Below are 22,079 nucleotides of genomic sequence, written 5' to 3'. Positions count from 1 at the left end.
AAACCTTCTATGGTCATACACCCAATGTTGATGGTTTATTGAATCTCGACCATAGTGATACACATATTCATAATATTGATGCCAAAAGATGTAAAGTTGATAATGATAGTGCAACATACTTGTAGCACTGCCGTTTAGGTCATATTGGTGTAAAGCGCATGAAGAAACTCCATGCCGATGGGCTTTTGAAATCACTTGATTATGAATCATTTGATACTTGCGGACCGTGCCTTATGGGCAAGATGACTAAAACTCCGTTCTCCGGAATAATGGAACGAGCTAACGACTTATTGGAAATAATACATACCGATGTATGCGGTCCGATGAGTGTTGAGGCTCATGGCAGGTATCATTATTTTCTGACCTTCACAGATGATTTGAGCAGATATGGGTATATCTACTTAATGAAACACAAGTCTGAAACATTTGAAAAGTTCAAAGAATTTCAGAGTGAAGTGGAGAATCATTGTAACAAGAAAATAAAGTTTCTATGATCTGATCGTGGAAGTGAATATTTGAGTTACAAGTATGGACTTCATTTAAAACAATGTGGAATAGTTTCACACCTCACGCCACCTGGAACACCACAGCATAATGGTGTGTCTGAACGTTGTAACCACACTTTATTAGATATGGTGCGATCTATGATGTCTCTTACCGATTTACCACTATCATTTTGGGATTATGCATTAGAGACAGTTGCATTCACATTAAACAGGGCACCGTCAAAAATCCGTTGAGACGACACCGTATGAACTGTGGTTTGGCAACAAACCTAAGCTGTCGTTTCTTAAAGTTTGGGGTTGCGATGCTTATGTGAAAAAATTTCAACCTGATAAGCTCAAGCCCAACTCGGAGAAATGTGTCTTCATAGGATACCCAAAAGAAACTGTTGGGTACACCTTCTATCACAGATCCGAAGGCAAGATATTCGTTGCTAAGAATGGATCCTTTCCAGTGAAGGAGTTTCTCTCGAAAGAAGTGAGTGGGAGGAAAGTAGAACTTGATGGGGTAATTGTACCTTCTCCCGAATTGGAAATTAGTTCATCACAGAAATCAGTTCCAGTGATTCCTACACCAATTAGTGAAGAAGCTAACGATGATGATCATGAAACTTCAGATCAAGTTACTACCGAACCTCGTAGGTCAACCAGAGTACGGTCCACACCAGAGTGGTACGGTAATCCTATTCTGGAAGTCATGTTACTATACCATGATGAACCTACGAACTATGAGGAAGCGATGATGAGCCCAGATTCCGTGAAATGGCTTGAGGCCATGAAATCTGAGATGGGATCCATGTATGAGAACAAAGTGTGGACTTTGGTGGACTTGCCCGATGATCGACAAGCCATAGAAAATAAATGGATCTTCAAGAGGAAGACGGACGCTAATAGTAGTGTTACTATCTACAAAGCTCGACTTGTCGCAAAAAGGTTTTCGACAAGTTCAAGGTGTTGACAACAATGAGATTTTCTCAACTGTAGCAATGCTTAAATCCGTCCGAATCATGTTAGCAATTGCCATATTTTATGAAATCTGGCAAATGGATGTCAAAACTGCATTCCTTAAATGGATATTTCTTAAAGAAGAGTTGTATATGATGCAACCAGAAGGTTTTGTCGATCCTAAAGGTACTAACAAGGTGTGCAAGCTCCAGCGATCCATCTATGGACTGGTGTAAGCATCTCGGAGTTGGAATATACGCTTTGATGAGTTGATCAAAGCATATAGTTTTATACAGACTTGCGGTGAAGTCTGTATTTACAAGAAAGTGAGTGGGAGCACTACAACCTTTATGATAAGTATATGTGAATGACATATTGTTGATCGGAAATGATGTAGAATTTTCTGGAAAGCATAAAGGAGAGTTTGAAAGGAGATTTTCAAAGAAAGACCTCGGTGAAGCTGCTTACATATTGGGCATCAAGGTCTATAGAGATAGATCAAGACGCTTGATAAGATTTTTCAATGAGCACATACCTTGACAAGATTTTGAAAGAGTTCAAAATGGATCAGTCAAAAAAGGAGTTCTTGCCTCTATTACAAGGTGTGAAGTTGAGTAAGACTCAAAGCCCGACCACGATAGAAGATAGAAACAGAATGAAAGTCATTCCATATGCCTCAGTCATAGGTTCTATAAAGTATGCGATGCTATGTACCAGACCAGTGATATGTCTCCAACGTATCTACTTTTCCAAACACTTTTGCCCTTGTTTTGGACTCTAACTTGCATGATTTGAATGAAACTAACCCGGACTGACGCTGTTTTCAGCAGAACTGCCATGGTGTTATTTATTGTGTAGAAAACAAAAGTTCTCGGAATGACCTGAAAATCCACGGATATAACTTTTGGAAAATATAAAAAATACTGACGAAAGAATCAAGACCAGAGGCCCACACCCTGTCCACGAGGGTGGGGAGGCGCGCCCCCTCCCCGTGGGCGCGCCCCCTGTCTCATGGGCCCCCTGGAGCTTGATGACCCGCAAGTATACGTGATAGTTGTAGCCTCTTTCGATAAGTAAGAGTGTCAAACCCAACGAGGAGCTAAAGGTAGAACAAATACTCTCTCAAGTCCTATTGGCCACTGATACGACTCTACGCACGCTTGACGTTCGCTTTACCTAGAACAAGTATGAAACTAGAAGTACTATGTAGGTGTGATAGGATAGGTTTGCAAGATAATAAAGAACAAGTAAATAGAAGCTAGGGGCTGTTTAGATAAAGATGCAATAAAGTAAATATAGCGAGTGTGGAAAAGTGGTGGTAGGAGTTGTGGAATTGTCCCTAAGCAATTGACTACGTTACTAGACCGGTAATCACTATTGCAATTCTATTTGAGGGAGAAGCATAAGCTAACATATCATACCTTACTTGGAATTCTATGCATTTATGATTGGAACTCTAGCAAGCATCCGCAACTACTAAAGATTCATTAAGGTAAAACCCAACCATAGCATTAAAGCATCAAGTCCCCTTTTATCCCATACGCAAACAACCTACTTACTCGGGTCTGTGCTTCTGTCACTCACGCCACCCACCATAAGCAAATCATAAACATATTGCAAACCCTACAACGGGAATCCCTCATGCTTGCGCGACACGGAAGGCACAATAGGACAACACCAATAATAAAACATGCAACTTAAACCAATCATAGCAATTCATCAATCACCGATAGGACAACGAAAATCTACTCAGACATCATAGGATTGCAACACATCCTTGGAAAATAATATGAAGCATAAAGCCCCATGTTCAAGTAGAAGGTACAACGGGTTGCGGGAGAGTGGACCGCTAGATATAGAAGGGGAAGGTGATGGAGATGTTGGTGAATATGATGGCGGTGTTGGTGAAGATCGCGGTGATGATGATGGCCTCCGGCGGCGTTCCGGCGCCACCGGAAGCAAGGGGGAGAGAGCCCCCCTTCTTCTTCTTCTTCCTTGACCTTCTCCCTAGATGAGAGAAGGGTTTCCCCTCTGGTCCTTGGCTCCCATGGCTTGGGAGGGGCAAGAGCCCCTCCGAGATTGGATCTATCTCTCTGTTTATGCGTTCTGTTCTGGCTCTGTTTCACAGTTTCGTGTATATATGGAGATCCGTAACTCCGATTGGCGTGAAACCTTCGCCGTGATTTTTTTCGAATATTAGCTTTCTTGCGGCAAAATAATAGCGTCAACCGCCTTACGGTGGGCTCACGAGGGTAGGGGGCGCGCCCACGGGGGTCAGGCGCGCCCCCTACCTCGTGACTACCTCGGGCATCATCTCGCGTGGATTTTTCTTCCGGAATTTTCCATATTTTCCAAAAATAAGCTCCGTTCGTTTTTATCCCGTTTGGACTCCGTTTGATATGGATATTCTGCGAAACATAAAACATGCAACAGACAGGAACTGGCACTGGGCACTGGATCAATAAGTTAGTCCCAAAAATAATATAAAAAGTTGCCAAAAAGTATATGAAAGTGAATAATATTGGCATGGAACAATCAAAAATTATAGATACGACGGAGACGTATCAGCATCCCCAAGCTTAATTCCTGCTCGTCCTCGAGTAGGTAAATGATAAAAAGGAATAATTTTTGATGTGGAATGCTACCTAGCATAATCTTGATCATATGTCTAATCATGGCATGAATATTAAGACACGAGTGATTCAAAGCAATAGTCTATCATTTGACATAAAAACAATAATACTTCGAGCGTACCAATAAAGCAATCATGTCTTTTCAAAACAACAAGGCCAAAGCAAGCTTATCCCTACAAAATCATATAGTTTGGCCATGCTTCATTTTCATCACACAAAATGCCCCCATCATGCACAACCCCAATGACAAGCCGAGCAATTGGTTCATACTTTTTAACGCGCTTCAGCTTTTTCAACCCTCACGCAATAGATGAGCGCAAGCCATGGATATAGCACTATAGGTGGAATAGAATATAATGATGGAGGTTATGTCGAGAAGACAAAAAAGGAGAAAGTCTCACATCGACGCGGCTAATCAACGGGCTATAGAGATGCCCATCAATTGATGTCAATGCGAGAAGTAGGGATTGCCATGCAACGGATGCACTAAGAGCTATAAGTGTATGAAATCTCAACAAAAGAAACTAAGTGGGTGTGCATCCAACTTGCTTGCTCATGAAGACCTAGGGCATTTGAGGAAGCCCATCGTTGGAATATACAAGCCAAGTTCTATAATGAAAATTCCCACTAGTATATGAAAGTGACAACATAGGAGACAATCTATATGAAGAACACGGTGCTACTTTGAAGCACAAGATATGAGACTCACTACATGAAGAACATGGTGCTACTTTGAAGCACAAGTGTGGAAAAAGAGATAGTAACGTTGCCCCTTTTTATTTTTTTCTCTTTTTTTAGGTGGGCTTCTTTGCCCCCCCCCCCACTTTTTTAGGCTTCTTTGGGCTTTCCTTCTTTTTTCATGGGGCAATTCTCTAAAATGATGATCATCCCACTTTTATTTACTTACAACTCAACATTACAACTCGATACTAGAACAAAGATATGACTCTATATGAATGCTTCTGGCGGTGTACCGGGATGTGCATTGATCTAGCGTAGCAATGACATCAAAAAAAGGACAAGCCATGAAAACATCATGCTAGCTATCTTACGATCATGCAAAGCAATATGACAATGAATGCTCAAGTCATGAATATGATGATGATGGAAGTTGCATGGCAATATATCTCGGAATGGCTATGGAAATGCCATGATAGGTAGGTATGGTGGCTGTTTTGAGGAAGATGTAATGAGGCTTATGTGTGATAGAGCGTATCGTATCACGGGGTTTGGATGCACCGGCGAAGTTTGCACCAACTCTTGAGGTGAGAAAGGGCAATGCACGGTACCGAAGAGGCTAGCAATGATGAAAGGTAAAAGTGCGTATAATCCATGGACTCACATTAGTCATAAAAAACTCATATACTTTTGCAAAAAGTTTATTAGCCCTCTAAGCAAAGTACTACTACGCATGCCCCTAAGGGGATAGATTGGTAGGAAAAGACCATCGCTCGTCCCCGACCGCCACTCATAAGGAAGACAATCAAAGAAACACCCCATGCTTCAACTTTGTCACACAACGGTTACCATACGTGCATGCTACGGGACTTGCAAACCTCAACACAAGTGTCTCTATAATCCACAACCACCCATTAGCATAACTCTAATATCACCATCTTTATATTGCAAAACTATTGCAAGGAATCAAACATATCATATTCAGCGATCTACAAGTTTATGTAGGATTTTATGACCAACCATGTGAACGATTAATTCCTGTCATCTCTCTATATAGATATAAGTGAAGCAAGAGAGTTTAATTCTTTCTACAAAAGATATGCCCACGCTCTAACAAATATAAGTGAAGCAAAAGAGCATTCTAAAAATGGCGGTTGTTTATATGAAGAGAAACAGGCAATCCAAACTTCAAATGATATAAGTGAAGCACATGAGGCATTCTATAAATCCATACTCAAAAGATTTAAGTGAAGTGCAATGATCATTCTATAAATCAACCAAGGACTATCTCATAGCAGCATGGTGCATAAAAAAAATAAAAACCTAATTGCAAAAGACGCTCCAAGACTTGCACATAATGCATGAACGAAACAAATCCGAAAACATACCGATACTTGTTGAAGAAAGAGGGGATGCCTTCCCAGCATCCCCAAGCTTAGACGCTTGAGTCTCCTTGAATATTTACTTGGGGTGCCTCGGACATCCCCAAGCTTGAGCTCTTGCCTCTTTTCCTTCTTCTCACATTGAGACCTTCTCGATTAGACACTACATCCACACAAAACTTCAACAGAAAACTCGGTAAGATCCGTTAGTATAATAAAGCAAATCACCACTCTAAGTACTGTTGCAAACCAATTGATATTTTGTTTTTGCATTGTGTCTACTGTAATATAGCTTTTCCATGGTTTAATCCACTAATATAAATTGATAGATTCATCAAAACAAGCAAACTATGCATCAAAAACAGAATCTGTCAAAAACAGAATAGTCTGTAGCAATCTGAACATCCACCATACTTCTGGTACCCCAAAAATTCTACCAAAATTAGTAAAAATAAACAAGTTGTATAACAAGACAGTGCAAAAGCAATCAGAACCAATTGACGTTCCAGTTAAAAATGTAAAATCGCGCACTACAGCCAAAGTTTCTGTCCTGCACCGTACAAACCAACAAGCATTGTAAACATCCTAAAGGCAAACCTTGGCACATTATTTTTATAATACAATGGAATTGTACAAGGGGATAATTATTTTTATTGAAAAGTTTATGTAATTAAGATTCACAAAGTTCCCATGGGCATGAACAAAGTTCAAGGACGTTCCCCACTTTCACAATGTTCGTCTCTCTCACTTTCACTTCTCTGTTTGAAAAGTTTTGGGTTTCCCTCTTTATTTTTGTTGTTTTTAATCTATATGAAAGCACTCGACAGAAATAAATGACTCTCTAAAACTTCCGGGTTGTCTCCCTGGCAGTGCTTTCTAAAACGGCGATCCATTGAACTTAATGCTTGGTTCCGGTCTACGGACCTTAATCGTGGAAACAACCACTCTATGACAACGGAGAAGCAGGACCATAGAATGAAATATAAATCCGCGTGGAGGAGTTTCATAACTTTAGGGAGAACCGCCTACAAAACACTTATATCAAATGCTATGAATACAATACAAGGTAACTGGTATTGCCGTCGCACTGGCACACTTTATATATTCTTACCATGAGCGCCTCAAATCTCTCCACACCTAATCTCTTCATTGCAGAAAACACAACCTATAGTCTTACTCGTGTTCTTTACTTTTATTAGCTCTTATAGTTGTTACTACAATTCCCTTTATATTTGTCAAGCCGGTTTATCCGTGATCCAGGACAGTAACGATATTTGCAAAAGTTCAAGCAGTTACTTCACACAAGAAGCGTGACACCTTGTGTGTGGGACAGAAGCGCTACCTATAAATACTCTCTTCCGCTCTTTGTTGTGCCGATTACTCATTGGGATACTTCTGTGAAAGTGCTACACTACCATGTTTGGCTTGCAGGAGTCGGTGTTGGTATATTACAATATTTTGTGAGAGATTAGTCTAAATTACGTGTTACGTGTCGGTGTAAGGAGTTTGGACTCTTGCATCCGGAACGGGATTCTTATAATTATCTTTCTACCTTTTATAAAAATATGAAACACCCTTTGGTGTATTATTGAAATCAAGACATACCATGAGAAACCGTATTATGAGGCATAAAGTTGTTATCCTTGAAATAAATACTAACCTTGTGAGTTGCTTTTTCTCTTATACTTCCTCCGTCGCAAATTGGATGCAATAAGACTTTATATTATGAGACGTAAGGAGTATATGCGAGTTGCATTCTATCCAGTGGCCGATCATTTTTTACGACGCACGTCCCATTTAAAAGGAACGGAACAAAGTATACGTCACACACACACACACATACACACACACAAATTGTTCGGTGCGCCATTTTTTATTTTCTTTTGGTTTTGATGTGGGAACGCAAGCTAGATTCTCACTTGAAGAAGAGGGAACGCAGGAAGGCTGCTGGTACCACTACCGCTTGGCTGGGTCAACACGGACGACGAGAGGAGGTGGAACACGAAGCAAGGAGGAAGAACCAGTGGGGCGGCTGCAACGCAGACGCAGCCAGTGCGAGCGCCGCGTGCGTGAATTGCAATTCGCTGTCGTTTGGCCGGGTCACAGGTCAAACCTTCCGAACCCACCCCCGTTTCCCTGTCTACGCATGTGCTGATGGGTGTGCGTGCCAACCACCGCACCCAACAACTACCCAACCAATCCCTCCCTCTCGGAGTAGCCTCCCACACCGCCCCCCTCCTCGGCCATCCTCATCTCGCCTGTGCTCTCCACACGACCACACCAAAAAATCCAGACCTGCCCGCCCGCCTCGCCTCGCCTCCTCGTCTGCCTCCTCTCCTGCGCTTCAGTTTCCAGGTTACTCTCTCTCCTTCCTCCCGCCTCCTCTCATCACTAGCTCGCCGAATTCGATTTAGGACGGGCGGACGGATTGGTTGATTGGTTACTCTGCAAGATTAGCATCGCCCTCGTCCAATTCGATTTAGGACGGTGTGTGTCTGGCCGGTCAATTCGTCGATCGTCCTGCGAGATGAACATCACAGCGAGTGGGATCGAATTGCGATTCCGAGCAAATCTACCGGGATCCTTGCCCCTATCATTTCCCCTGATTGGGTGCCCGGCTTCCAGCCGGCAATCATGGAATGAAATTAATTTTGCACCATCTCGTATTTTTTTCATTCCAACCAAGAAGATGAAAGAGCCGATACTAATTAGTAACAGTCGTGGTTGCTGGGTTGGTTGGTGGGTCTCTGTGTAGTGCATGTTTTTATAGATGAGTTGTTCGATGACTCAATCACCATGGATTAACAAATTGTTTATGACTACAGTCAACCAATCCGACCATATGCACCTAGGGATGAAATTTAATCAGACTGTATTGGGTTAATCTGTCTATCCACGACCTATCAATTGTGTCGGTGCTAAAGAAGATTGAATTTAATCGATTTCATAAGTTCCGATCATGGACCTCCACCGCAGGACGATTGGCAGCTGCATCCCTTACAGTTCTGGTATATACCATCTCCTGACTCATATTGCTTCCTCACTCACAGGCTAGGTTGCTGTTGTTGTTCACATGGATTCCTTTTTCCAAAGAGCTTTCGGCGACCCAATGTGCTCGGAAGACAGTAATGTTGTCCAACAAGGAATTGATAAATGCCCATTCCTGAGGAACATCAACGAGCCTACAAGTTTTTCCTTGACATCCATTAATTTCCCCGCTCCGGTATGTCCTTACCATCTACCCCTCTTTATCTGAATATATAAGTGTATGTATGTTATTTATTTGCTTGCTAAACTGTATCATTTTCTGCTCGTGAAGGCAACCGGAGCCAAGGGTCCAATTTTTGAAGACGGGCCCAACTTTGACACGGCGTTTCGAGTTTTCCATGGCAGAGACGGGGTTGTTCCACTTTCAGAAGGAGCCTTTGCACATATTGAGAAGCCTCTGCCAAAGCCCACTCCTGAATTTAACCCCTTGGCAGCCAAAGCAGCTACCATCAGTCTCTCGGGATTCGGAGGCTTTTTCAGCTTCGGTGATTTCTCAAACAAGCGCAATAAGCAGAACTCCAACAAGAAGAATCCCAACAACCTCCCCCAGGTAATTATGGTTTCTCTTTTCCTCGTGCATTTGTGTTAGAATGTTTAGTTCAAATTACCATCCTTTGTGTTAGAATGTTTCGTTATCCTGTCGAACGAGCATTTAGATGAGACCAATTTTTTAGTACCAAAAGAAAGCAAATCTATCTTTGATGCAAGCTTCACATGATATTTTTGAACTGCCATATATGGAGCAAATATTAAAACAAGCAACGAATATAAGGTTATTCCTTAGAACTGGAGCATGCCATTCATTTACCTGATTTTGCTTTCCCTTTCATTTCAGAATAAAGGCCAGTCTAATAACAATCATGAAGCGATGAGCAATGACTGGCTGGAAAATGGTCAATGCCCTCTTGCAAAGTCATATAGAGCAATTGGTGGAGTCGTGCCTCTTGTCGCAAAGCTGCTGACACCCCCAGCTGGTATGAAACTGACGTGCCCTCCTGCGATTGTTGCTGCCCGTGCAGCAATATCCCGCACGGCGTTTGCGAAGGGGCTTCGCCCTCAGCCCCTACCGACAAAAGTAGTGGTGATCGCACTGCTCGGTATGGCAGCAAATGTTCCTCTTGGCATCTGGAGGGAGCACACTACAAAGTTTTCAGTGCAGTGGTTTGCGGCGGTCCATGCTGCAGTGCCTTTCATAGGGATGCTGAGGAAGTCCATCCTGATGCCGAAGAGCGCCATGGCCCTTACCATAGCTGCCTCGATATTGGGTCAGACAATTGGTTCAAGAGCTGAACGTATCAGATTGAAGAGGGCAAAATTAGCAGCAGAGGGCCATGGCCATGAACATGCTACCCGGATTGAAGCTCCGGTGAACCTGAAAACTGGGAGCTCTGGTGCTGTCCAGCTCTGGGACCCGCTTGGCCTCAGAGTCAAAGGCGCCGTGTCCCCAGCCCTGGTTCCGACTGTCGGTGCCATGTATTGATGAGATGATCGTGCTTCATTGCGGCGGTTGTGAGAATTGTATCAGAGTTCCAGAAATTGTTTCTTGTATTCATTGTTGTTGTGTCTTGTAAAGGATTACTGGCTACATTGGATTCTTCTCCCCACTATCATGAGTTGGGTGCAGTCAATAAATTTCACCATGTTCTTTGGTTTCCTCTTTGCAGCAAGGTTGGCTGATGAGCCTATTTCTATGTTCAGAACACAATTCTTTCATTTGCTTGGTCAAAAGCCAGAACATAATAGCTCTCAATCATACCAAATGCAACGGCCAACAAAGTCTACTGCTAAAATTAGTGCTACAACTTTGTTTTGACAAAAGCTCCAGCAGTTGCTTGCTGTGTAAAATAGTACTAGTACATGCGACGAGGCTAGCTGGTTAGACCAGTTGTATGTTCCATGTGCTTTCATTTGCTTGGTCAAATGCAAAACACAACAGCTACGCCATGACACCAAATGTAACGGCAGATAAAGTCTACTGCCAAGGATTACATCATCTTTGTTTGACGAAAGCTACAGCGACTGCCTGCTGTTTGAAATACATGTGACTGACAGGCTAGCTTAGTATATCTCATCGTCTGGGACATGCGGCGTAAGGAACTTCTGAGGGTCCTTGTACATTTCCTCGTAGTTGTACTTAGGCTTCACCCTCTCCGGAACCGGCTCAAGTGGGATAATGCTGTCTTCGTCGATCACACCATCGATGATACCGTAATCAACAGCCTCAAGAGGACCCATGTATCGGTCCCTATCGATGTCTTTCTCTACCTGCTCCAGTGTACGCCCCGTAAAGCCTGAGATCAGCCGGATGACATTCCTCTTGCTAGCCAGAATTTCCTTGGCTTGGACCTCCACATCCAAGGCCTGGCCACTCGCGCCTCCCACGGGCTGATGCATCATAATCCTGGTGTTGGGCATGGCGAATCGTTTGCCCTTTGCGCCACCACCAAGGATTATAGAAGCTGTGGATCCAGCTATGCCCATTCCAATAGTGGATACATCTGCCCTCACCAGCTGCATTACATCGAAGATAGCCATTGTCGCACTGCAATGGAAAACAAAAAAGGTCAAGTCACAAAATGCAACTAGTCTGTATCAACAGATATGCAAAGGCTACTATTTCACGCACTTCACCGTAATGGCAAGGCTAGCCTAAAACTCCTCTCATTCTCCAATAGTGTTGTTTTAGACCTCAAATATTTCAAATAAATCTACACGTAATATTTCAAGTACCCATTCTACTAGTAGTCAAAGTTTCACTTTGCTTATGTCCAAAACTTGTTCAGGTTCCATGAACTAGTCCTTTGGACAGGACTATTCTTGTCCCACCACTCATACCAAACTAGAAGAGGACATTCCAAGTCAACTAACAATAGGGTCTTCCAAGTCAAATAACAGGGCATTCAAAGCCAACTAATAGTCAACTAGTCAAATGTGATATCTTGAACGAGAGAGATGAATGTTACGCACATATAAACAAGAAAAGCATAATTCATAAGGTGCAACAAATATCATTACAAAGTCCAGACATCAAGCAGAATATTTTATTTTCACAGAAACGAGGGGTCTGTACAAAATGCATATATAGAAGAACTGTAATCATATACCCATATTGGTGTAGTACTGAAGAGTTTCATCTAGCTAATCTTATAACAAACCAATAAGAAACGAGCTACTGATAGAAGCTTACATACTGTTTGATCATCACAGAGAACAAGGTGTTCAATGCAGGTATTACCAAAAAGCTACATTCAGCTGATCTCATAACAAGCCAACAAGTAGCGAGCTAACGATACAAGGTTAAATATTATTTGATCGTCACAGACAACAAGGTGCTCGATGTTGATATTGCTAAGAGCTTAATTCGGCTGATATAACAAGCCAATAAGCAGCAACCTAGTGATACAAAATTACGTACTGTTTGATCATCATAGAGAACAAGTTGCCCGATGCGGATTTGAATTAGTCACTCCATTCAATTCTAGATTTTAGTTATTGCCTAGATTCAGTGGTTAACTTAGGTGTTACCATAGGTAGATTACACTAGGATTTTTTTGTCAACCTTTTTTCCGTTTCAGCAATTATGAGTATAGAAACGACCCACTGAATTAGACAATAATACAATCAAACTGGAATTATTTTAGGGATAGCAAAAGTCTAGTTTAATGAAGATAAGAACAAAGATAATATTTGCAATCCAGAACTGTTGATGCGGTGTAGAATAAGATTTCCGCCTCTGCTCGGACCAGAAAATCGTAAAACAAAATTGAATGAATAATAACCTTCTGCGGGGATGGCAAATTACTAAAATACATAAAACGTCTAGCAAGAGGGTGACTCAAGGATAGTCAGTAAAGTATCATTCGGACATTAGTGCAGATTTTAGCAAATGGGTTTATAGCTGGTACAGTCTGAAGGTGTGTCAGTGTCACATTGATCATGGCCAGCAAACTCTTATCCAGCAAGATATTGTCTGATAAAAAGATGGCCTACTGCTGTGAATCTACTTGATGAGTCTACTACATATGCAGGTCACGATTTTGATTAGTGCAGCCCATATCAAATCAAACAGCGGGGAGTGAATACTATCACGAATCAAACTAGTATTTGGACAAAGTAATTTGCCCACAAGATGACCATGTGGGATAATGTAACACCACAAAAGGCATCCCTTGTTGAGATGGTAAATTCAACCCTACACAAACCGAGGAAAGGGAGTGATGCATTGGGAGGAGACCTGAGTGATCCACCGGGGGAGTTGACGAAGAGCCGGATGTCAGATTCGGAGTCCATGGCATCGAGGAGGAGGAGCTGGCTGACGACGGCGTCGGCGAGGAAGTCCTCGATCTCGTTGCCGAGGAAGATGATGCGCTCCCGGAGAAGAAGGCCCATGACGTCACCGCTGGCCACTCCTCCGGGCGCATCCAACTCCGCCCGGATGCCTTGGCCTTCCCACAGGGACAGAGGAGACATGGCCGCCGCCGACGACGCCGAGACCGCGTAGCTCCGGCGGTTCAGCTTGAGGAGGGGATGAGGTTGCGCCGCGGGCCCACGTGCGCAAGCGTATAGCTGGCGGTGCCTGAGGCGGTGAGTGGCAGCCGTGACGGAGAGGGAGGCAGCGGCACTCGCGCTGGTGGCCGCCATGCTTATCTATCTAGCTTCGTGGGTTACGGAGCAGCCGGCGGCGGCGCAGTGCTCCCTGTCTCCTCCCTCTGAGTGTGAGAGAGTAGATGGAAGGAGTGGATAACTCACTAGGACTACTGTCTTCTTCCCGTTTGGGCCTATTCCTTCGTCAACTGGGTTGGGCCGTTGTCTTTTTTTCTTCCCATTTTGTTTGAGATTACAACAGTCTCAAAAAAGGAATCGAGATTGCAACACAGACAGCAGATAATATTCCATCAAAATTAAAAACCACAGCACTTAATAAGCTTACTCACAGTAGTAAAATCATCTTGGTTTAAGGGAATCAGTAGTAAATCATCATCATAAGCTACTTGATCAAAACATAGTACTGCTGGTCAACAACTATGATACGGATAACATGCCCATGGACAGCTAAAACTCTTACACTTGCTTGCCAACATTCCAAAATTGCCAAAAGAACAATGGATAACACAGCAAACAGGTTGGCACCATCAAAGGGCATTCTGGAGGCTATTCGATTCTATTCGTCTGCTTCATCCTCTTCTTCCATGTCGTTTTCAAGATGCGAAAGTGAAACTTTGGCCTTCTTCACCTCCGTCGGCCTCGTCCCAGCACCAATCTCCTCACTCTTCCTCTTCTCGCCCTGTCCTGCATCAACACCATCTTTTCTATCTTCACCTGAGACCTTGCCGTCATCAGCCTTCTCAGCTACAGAATCATCCTTCTTCTCGGATGGTAGCTCCACTCCCTTCTTCAGTGACTGCTCACACTCTTTCAGGAAAGCACGCACATCATCATTCTCTGCAACATGTAGAGCCGTTTGCCCTGCATTTGTCTTTGTTGTGATGTCCACGCCCCTCCTCACTAAATACTTCACAAGATCCAGGTGGGAGTTCTGAGCAGCAAAGTGCAACGCCGTGAAGCCTTTCCTGTTCTTTGCTTTCACAGAGGCCCCCGACGCCAGCAGCTCACGCACCACTTCCAAATGACCTTTCTGGGAAGCAAAATGGATTGCGGCAGTGTCATCCATTGCTGCAGCCCCGACATCAGCCTTGTGCTTGCAAAGGCATTTCACAACATCAACATGCCCAGCCCATGCCGCCAGATGGAGTCTACATGAACAAAACTAACTATGTCAAGGAGATAAAATGAACAGAGAAAACTGACAGGGCATAAACAAGTTCATCACATCACATAATCTGGTGCTATTGCTACTGCTGCAGTAATCGTATTTCATAGCAATGTTTTAATAGAGGGAAACAAATCTATCAACACAAATGAAACACTATACACAGATCAGATAAAAAAATGAAACACTCAGTTTGAGAAGCTGGAAGCGTCCATATACGAGGAATAGATAACTCTTGGGGCTTGTGTGATACTACCTCCGTGCCAAAATATATGACATTTTGGTAGGCTAAACTAACCTACCAAAACGTCATACATTTTGACATGGAGGTTGGTAGAAACTAGGGTTCTACCGGGTCTAGGCCGGAGGTTGTAGGGGAAGGAGGGAGCTGGTCGTGGACGAACTCACGGCCGCCGGCGGCTGGGCGCCGTCATGCGCGAGGAGGCGGCGGCTGAGAGGAAGATGGCGCAGGGAAGGAGGCGGCTAGGGTTAGGTCTCCCGGCTCCCTAAGGAAGCTGAGCAAATATGATTGCTTCTTTGCTTCATTAGATTGATACATCTCCTCTCCTCATATAGAGAGGTTTACTTGACTCCCAAGCCCCTACTAACGATAATTGGGCTAAGCCCCTAATAACGATAAGATAGACTGGGCCATAACTAACTGGACTAAGCCCGTAACATGCCGGTCATAACACTTCTCCCCGCCTGCACAAACAGCTCGTCCTCGAGCTGGAAGGTGGGGAAGCGCTTGCGGAACTCCTCGAGGTGATCAACCGTCGCCAAACACCTCCGCGGCAGCTGGGGCGGGCAGGTCGCCGGGCCCGGCGGTGGCGGCGTCCTCCTCAATGTAGTCCGCAGCCTCCAGGTAGAAGAGTCGCGGGCAGACGTGGCCGGGCGCGTAGGGCTCATCGCAGTTGAAGCACAACCCTTGGCGGCGGCGCTCGAGTTGCTCGGCCGAGGTGAGCCGGCAGAACGGGCGCGCCGCGGTCGCGGCGAGGGGTGCCGTGGAAACCTGAGCAGGCCGACCCTGCACGGGAACGTCCGGCCCAGGACGGTGATGCTTGCTGGATGGCCACCGCGCGGCGCTCGAATGCGTGGGTGTAGTACATGGCCGTCTGGAGGTCCTGGGGTCCCCGCGGCTCCACGTCCACGCGGATATGATCCGGCAAACCGCCGACGAAGAGCTCAGCCCGCTGGCAAGCCGTTTCGCCGGGCGCGTGGCACGCCAGGGCTTGAAAGCGGTCGGCGAAGTCCTGCACCATGGAGGTGAAGTGGAGGCGGCCGAGTTCCGCCAGCCGGCTCCCGCGTATCGGCGGCCCGAAGCGAAGGAGGCACAGCTCACGAAAGCGCTCCCATGGGGGCATGCCCCCCTCGTCTTGCTCGAGGGGTAGTACCACATCTGTGCGGTGCCCCGAAGGTGATATGAGGCGAACCAGGTGCGTTCCGATGCGAGCGTGAGTTGCCCACGAAAGAATTGCTCACACTGGTTGAGCCAGTTGAGGGGGTCCTCGGCGCCGTCGTAGGTGGCGAAATCGAGCTTGGTGAAGCGCGGCGGTGTCTGAGCATGACCGCCGTGAGCGTACGGCTCGGCGGTACAAAGCAGCGAAGAGGATGGCGTTGGGCCGGTGTGCACAGGTGGTCCGCTGGGAAGCGGTGGCCCGTCGAATCCAGCGTGGAAACCCGCGGCGCCGAAGGGCCCGCCGTTCAGGGAGGGTGCCGGCTGGTCCGCGGCCATGGTGAAGACTGGCGGCGATGACGTCCCGGCCAACCAGGCCGGAAGCTGTGACGGTGAGGGCGGGAACCGCACTTGCTGAATCGGCACGCCCGCCGACGCGGTTGTAGTCAGCCCGATGCTGGGCGGCGAAGGCGCCTGCAGCGGCAGCTGCTACTGCATGGAAACGGCGGAGGCGGCGGGCGCCGCGATGGCCGCGGCCGGCCATTGTGGCCAGAGCGGGGCGGTGGCGGGGGTTGGCTGCAGCTGCCCGACCAGCGCCACGGTGGCCCCTGGGTGCGGCGGCTGCCAGGACGGTGGCGGCGGTAGCTGCAGCGGCCCGACGAGCGCGGCGAAGGCCGCCGGGGGCGGCGGTTGCCACGACAGCAGCATTGGCCGGGTGGCGATGGTTGGTGACGCGTCCGGCGGCAGCCCGTAGGGCCTGGCCAAGTAGAGGCATATCCCCTGGACGGCTGTGACGAGATCGTTGAGGACGCCGGTGATTTCTGCCGGGGAGTAGACCAGCGGCACGGTGGAGGGTGGTGGCGACGGATCGGTGGAGGGGGGAGGCGACTGACCGGTGGAGCCCAGCGGCGCGGTGGAGAGGATCGGCGGCGGCGCGGTGGTGGTGGGCAGCGGCAGAATTGGTGGTGGTGAAGACATGGTCGAAACCGAGCTACCTGATACCAAACTGGTAGAAACTAGGGTTCTACCGGATCTTGGCCGGAGGTTGTAAGGGAAGGAGGGAGCTGGTCGTGGACGAACTCGCGGCCGGCAGCGGCTGGGCGCCATCGTGCGCGAGGAGGCGGCGGCTGGGAGGAAGATGGCGCAGGGAAGGAGGCGGCTAGGGTTAGGTCTCCCGAGGAAGCCGAGCAAATATGATTGCTTCTTTGCTTGATTAGATTGATACATCTCCTCTCCTTATATAGAGAGGTTTACCTGACTCCCAAGCCCCTAATAACGATAATTGGGCTAAGCCCCTAATAACGATAATTGGGCTAAGCCCCTAATAACGATAAGATAGACTGGGCCATAACTAACTGGGCTAAGCCCCTAACATGCCGGTCATAACAGAGGTAGTAATATTCACATCCGCAAAAGAAGTAGTATTCAAACAGTTGTCTTCAAAATTACCAACAAGGGCAAGAGATGGAACATGATGCTTTGTCCCAAAGATCCTAAATTCGCAGGATAAGTGAGACCACAGCTAGCAGATCAAAGCTGCTAAGCAATCTAATGAAAAAGGCCCAAGAGGTAGCAGCACATCTGAAAAATTAAAACAAGCTTGAAATATATACCTAACTAGAGGAACAGAGGACAGAGAGAAGTGCCACCGTGTTGCAGACTAATTTGAAAAGGCAGCAGCTACGGCAAGGCACTATAGTGCGTCACTTAGGATATAACATCACAATAAACACTGCATCAGTGCATGGGCCAATAGCTAAAAAAATTAGGGCGCACTTGGTATTAACTTGCAGCACATAATCAGTCAGCCAGCATACACAAGTAAACATAATGAAGTAAATAAGTAAGCACTTTTTTTTTGCGGGGTAAATAAGTAAGCACTTAATCAGTCACATCACTATATCAAAATTACACAGTATGGTGGAGCTATCAATCAGAGAAGGAGCTATAGCAGAATTACAGCATTAATTAGTTTTCACTGTTGTACTATAACATTATTACTGGTTAGGGCTGCTCACGAAAGGAGCAATGCAATATACTCCTAGTATTTTTCTTTCGAAAGCGAGGTTAAACCTGGCTAATAAAGACGGGTAGTGGATAGTATCAAGGACTAGGAGGAAGAAGAGGGGAAGACGAAGGGAAAGGATATTGTTACGGGGTGCGGGAGAGGCGGTCTCTGGAGTTGAGGGCGAGAGGGTTGGACTCGCAAAGCGACTCCGCCGCCGCCGCATCACCCGACCTCGCGGCCTTGTGCAGCTGCAGATCCTCCTCCTCTCCTCCACCCCGTCCTTCTCCTCCTCGGCCTCGATCTCTGCCTCCTCCGTGCCCCCCGCCGCCGGCTCGGCGTCTCCCCATCTCTCTCACACGGGCTCGCGGCAGCGGTTGAGACTTGAGACTTTGAGAGAGAGTGAGAGGAGAGAAGGAAGGACGAAGGTGGGGAAATCGTCGGGCGGAGGACGAACTTTTTTTTTAGGGCTGGGCGGAGGACGAACTCAAGCGCCTACTGCGGTAAGTTTCGTAATGGGCTCTCTCAAAAAATAAGTTTCGTAATGGGCCGGGCCGGGTCGGAGCTTCTATTTTATAGGAAAATTCCCTCCATGTTTTTTTAGAACATTCCCTCCATATTTATGAGTGGCTAGAGACCCATGCACATGACATCCTCGTGTGAATTGCTGAGTATATGTGTTATGTGCATATTATGTATTGGATCCGCCTTCTAGTTTTTTGTACAGTTGAGGTCTATGACCCACCTTTATACATCATATATACGTGTTTATGCACGAAAAGCAATACATCATACAATTCACATATTCTACATGGTATCCGTTTCCGGGTCAAAACCCTACTCTTCCGCCGCCGCCACCACCGCCGCGCCTCCGCCGCACCGCCGCGCCGCTCGCGCACCTCCTCCCGTGCCGGCCGCCACCCGGCCGCCGCCCAGCCGCCCGTGCACCTTCTCCCGCGCCGGCCGCCGCCCCGCAGCTGCCCGCGCGTACGCGCGTCCCTCGCGCCCGTGTTCGCGCGCGCTCGCGTATCACTCCAGCCGCGCATTGCTCCTGCCGCCAGCCCCACCCGTGTTCGTACGTAGCCGTCTTGGCCAGTTGATATAGCTAGCTTAAAGCTACTTTGCTAGCTACCCGTACATCAACTAATCCATCCACCTCTCTGCCTGCCTGCTTGGTCTAGCTAGCTTCGTCTGCGTCTTAGCCAAAAGCACCAGCTAGTGCATCCGGAAGTCAGCTTCGGTCAGAGACATCGGCCTCGTCGGACATTACTCACGAGTCGAAGGGACCTCCAGCCGTCGCCAGCCGCTGCCACCCGCGTCACCGAAGCCTTCTGCCGCTGCCGCCCAACCGCGTCGATCGCCGCCGTCGAAACAGCAATGGCGTCATCAGGCCCATTCGCCGGCGCCCCTGCCGTCCCGCCGCCGGCGCCCTACGTCGCGGTCCCGACGATATACGGGTCGGCCGCCACCTACAACGCGCCCGTTCCCACGTACGGGAATCCTACGTACGGGGCATACGGGACTCGGCCCGCATCTACGTACGGGGCTTCGCCTGCATACGGGGCTCCGCCCGCGTACGAGTCTCCCGGGTATTGGTGGGGGTCGTCAACAGGTCAGCACTCGCGCGTTGGGCAGCAGCCAGACAGCGCCCAGCACCTGCAACATCTGTCAGCGGGCCAGCAGGTTTTTCCGGCAGGCCATCCGGCCTACCCGGCACCGCAGTTGCAGCCAGGGCAGCCGGGGCTTTATGGAGCGTACCCACCGCCGCCGTTGAGCGGCGGCTACGACCTACCCATGGTGTCCCCGTCCCCCTCGCCGGCCCTGCCGCCGGTACCCTGGGACCCGGTGCTCCTCACCGGGCTGCATCTCGCTCCTACGCCGAACAACTACACTGGAGGTGGTAATTGGTACATGGACATCGGTGCCACGGCTTACATGTTTGCTCATCCTGGTAACCTTTGCCTCCTTCACTCCTGTCTCCACCGACCGCTGCATCATTGTCGGTGATGGTTCCACACTTCCTATCACACATGTTGGGCACACTTCTTTTCTTTCTACTTCTACTTCATTATTTTTGTCTAACACACTTGTGTCACCTCATCTTATTAAGAATCTCATTTCCGTTCGTTGTTTCACTCGTGAAAATCCTGTTACCGTTGAATTTGACGAGCTTGGTTTTTATGTTAAAGACGCTCGAACCAGGATGGTACTTCACTGATGTGACAACCCCGACAAGCTCTATCCGGTGCACTCGCCTTCATCCACCACCGCCGCACCGGTTGCTCTCTCCGCTGGCGTCGATCTCTGGCACGCTCGCTTGGGTCATCCCAACCCCGTCACACTTCGTCATATTCTTAAGAGTTTCAGTTTCAGTTGCAATAAGATCGAGGATCACACTTGTCATGCATGTTGAGTCGGCAAACATGTTCGCCTGCCGTTTACTAATTCCACCACCATTGCTTCTTTTCCTTTTCAGTTGATTCATAGCGATGTGTGGACTTCTCCGGTTCCTAGTAACTCGGGCTATTTATATTATCTGGTCATTCTTGATGATTATTCTCCTTATGTGTGGACTTTTCCTTTGCGCAGAAAGTCGGATGCACTCTCTACCTTGACGGCCTTTTACTCCTATGTCCGCACGCAGTTTGGGTGTCCCATCCTTGCGCTTCAGACGGACAATGGAAAAGAGTTTGACAACCTCGCTTTCCGCACTTTTTTGTCGCATCACGGCACAGTTTTCCGCCTCACATGCCCGTACACTTCACAGCAGAACGGTCGAGCCGAACGCGTCCTTCGCACTCTACATGACTGCATTCGCACGCTCCTGTTTCATGCCAACGTGCCGCCTCGTTTCTGGCCGGACGCACTCGCCACTGCATCACTACTTCTTAACATTAGACTCTGCCGCCCACGGTGGAACTACGCACCTCACCATCTTCTCTTTGGTACGCCCCCGTCTTATGATGACTTGCCTATTTTTGGGTGCCTTTGCTATCCCAACACTGTCGACACTGCTTCTCACAAGCTTGCACCTCGATCTGTCGCTTGCATCTTCATCGGCTACCCCTCCAACTCCAAGGGATATCGGTGCTACGATCCTGTCTCCCACCGTGTGTTCACTTACCGGCACGTTTACTTTGATGAGCATGTGTTTCCGTTTCACCAGGTACCCCCAGCTGTTCCTCCCGCCACTGGTGACGCGGGCTCCTCGACGCCTCTCCCAGGACGCTCGCGCGCCTCTCTTGGCCCGCCCCCCGGCTTTGAGGCGCGCCCCCCGCATGCGGCGCCTCCTACAGCCGAGGCACTAGCGCCCTTGGTGCCCCGGTGCCCGCGGCCCCCCCGGCGCCCCCGGTGCCCCCAGCGCCTGTGGCCGGTCCGGTCACCCGCGCCCGTACGGCCGTTTTTCGCCCGAGCTCGCGCTACGCCTCGGATGCCTACGTCCATGCGGCGTCCACCTCTGAGCCGTCGCCGTTGCCGTCCTCCGTTCGAGCCGCTCTTCGTGATCCGCTCTGGATGGCTGCGACGCAAGAGGAGTTTGACGACCTGTTGCGCAACTGGACGTGGCAGCTTGTTCCCCGTCCCCGACACGCTAACGCGATTACCGGGAAGTGGGTCTTTAAACACAAGCTCCATCCTGATGGTACCCTTGATCGCTACAAGCACGCTGGGTCGTTCGTGGCTTCCGACAGCGTGCTGGCATCGACTTCACCGACACCTTC

At 47.9% G+C, this 22,079-nt stretch overlaps 3 protein-coding genes across 3 annotated transcripts; 1 reads left to right on the top strand and 2 right to left on the bottom strand.

Annotated features, from left to right (window-relative positions):
- The first annotated feature begins 8,248 nt into the window (after window positions 1-8,248).
- On the top strand, window positions 8,249-10,842 carry LOC123126811 (uncharacterized). Its single transcript, XM_044546735.1, has 4 exons — window positions 8,249-8,496; window positions 9,192-9,364; window positions 9,461-9,739; window positions 10,025-10,842. Exons 2-4 carry the CDS (start codon window positions 9,215-9,217, stop codon window positions 10,667-10,669), a joined length of 1,074 nt encoding a protein of 357 aa, XP_044402670.1. The 5' UTR covers window positions 8,249-8,496; window positions 9,192-9,214; the 3' UTR covers window positions 10,670-10,842.
- A 107-nt stretch (window positions 10,843-10,949) lies between these two features.
- Window positions 10,950-13,961, bottom strand: LOC123126827 (ATP-dependent Clp protease proteolytic subunit 4, chloroplastic). Its single transcript, XM_044546736.1, has 2 exons — window positions 13,424-13,961; window positions 10,950-11,731 (listed from the first exon to the last, which is right to left on the bottom strand). The coding sequence occupies exons 1-2, from the start codon at window positions 13,828-13,830 to the stop codon at window positions 11,248-11,250; spliced, it is 891 nt and encodes a 296-aa protein (XP_044402671.1). The 5' UTR covers window positions 13,831-13,961; the 3' UTR covers window positions 10,950-11,247.
- A 198-nt stretch (window positions 13,962-14,159) lies between these two features.
- On the bottom strand, window positions 14,160-18,841 carry LOC123126794 (ankyrin repeat domain-containing protein 6). The gene is made up of 2 exons (XM_044546734.1): window positions 18,511-18,841; window positions 14,160-14,942 (listed from the first exon to the last, which is right to left on the bottom strand). Exons 1-2 carry the CDS (start codon window positions 18,708-18,710, stop codon window positions 14,351-14,353), a joined length of 792 nt encoding a protein of 263 aa, XP_044402669.1. The 5' UTR covers window positions 18,711-18,841; the 3' UTR covers window positions 14,160-14,350.
- Between the last annotated feature and the right edge of the window lie 3,238 nt (window positions 18,842-22,079).

Source organism: Triticum aestivum, chromosome 1B (assembly GCF_018294505.1).
Source record: "Triticum aestivum cultivar Chinese Spring chromosome 1B, IWGSC CS RefSeq v2.1, whole genome shotgun sequence".
Classification (NCBI taxonomy): domain Eukaryota; kingdom Viridiplantae; phylum Streptophyta; class Magnoliopsida; order Poales; family Poaceae; genus Triticum; species Triticum aestivum.
Note: the sequence above shows the minus strand (reverse complement) of the source record. Positions and strands in the feature narration are given on the sequence as shown.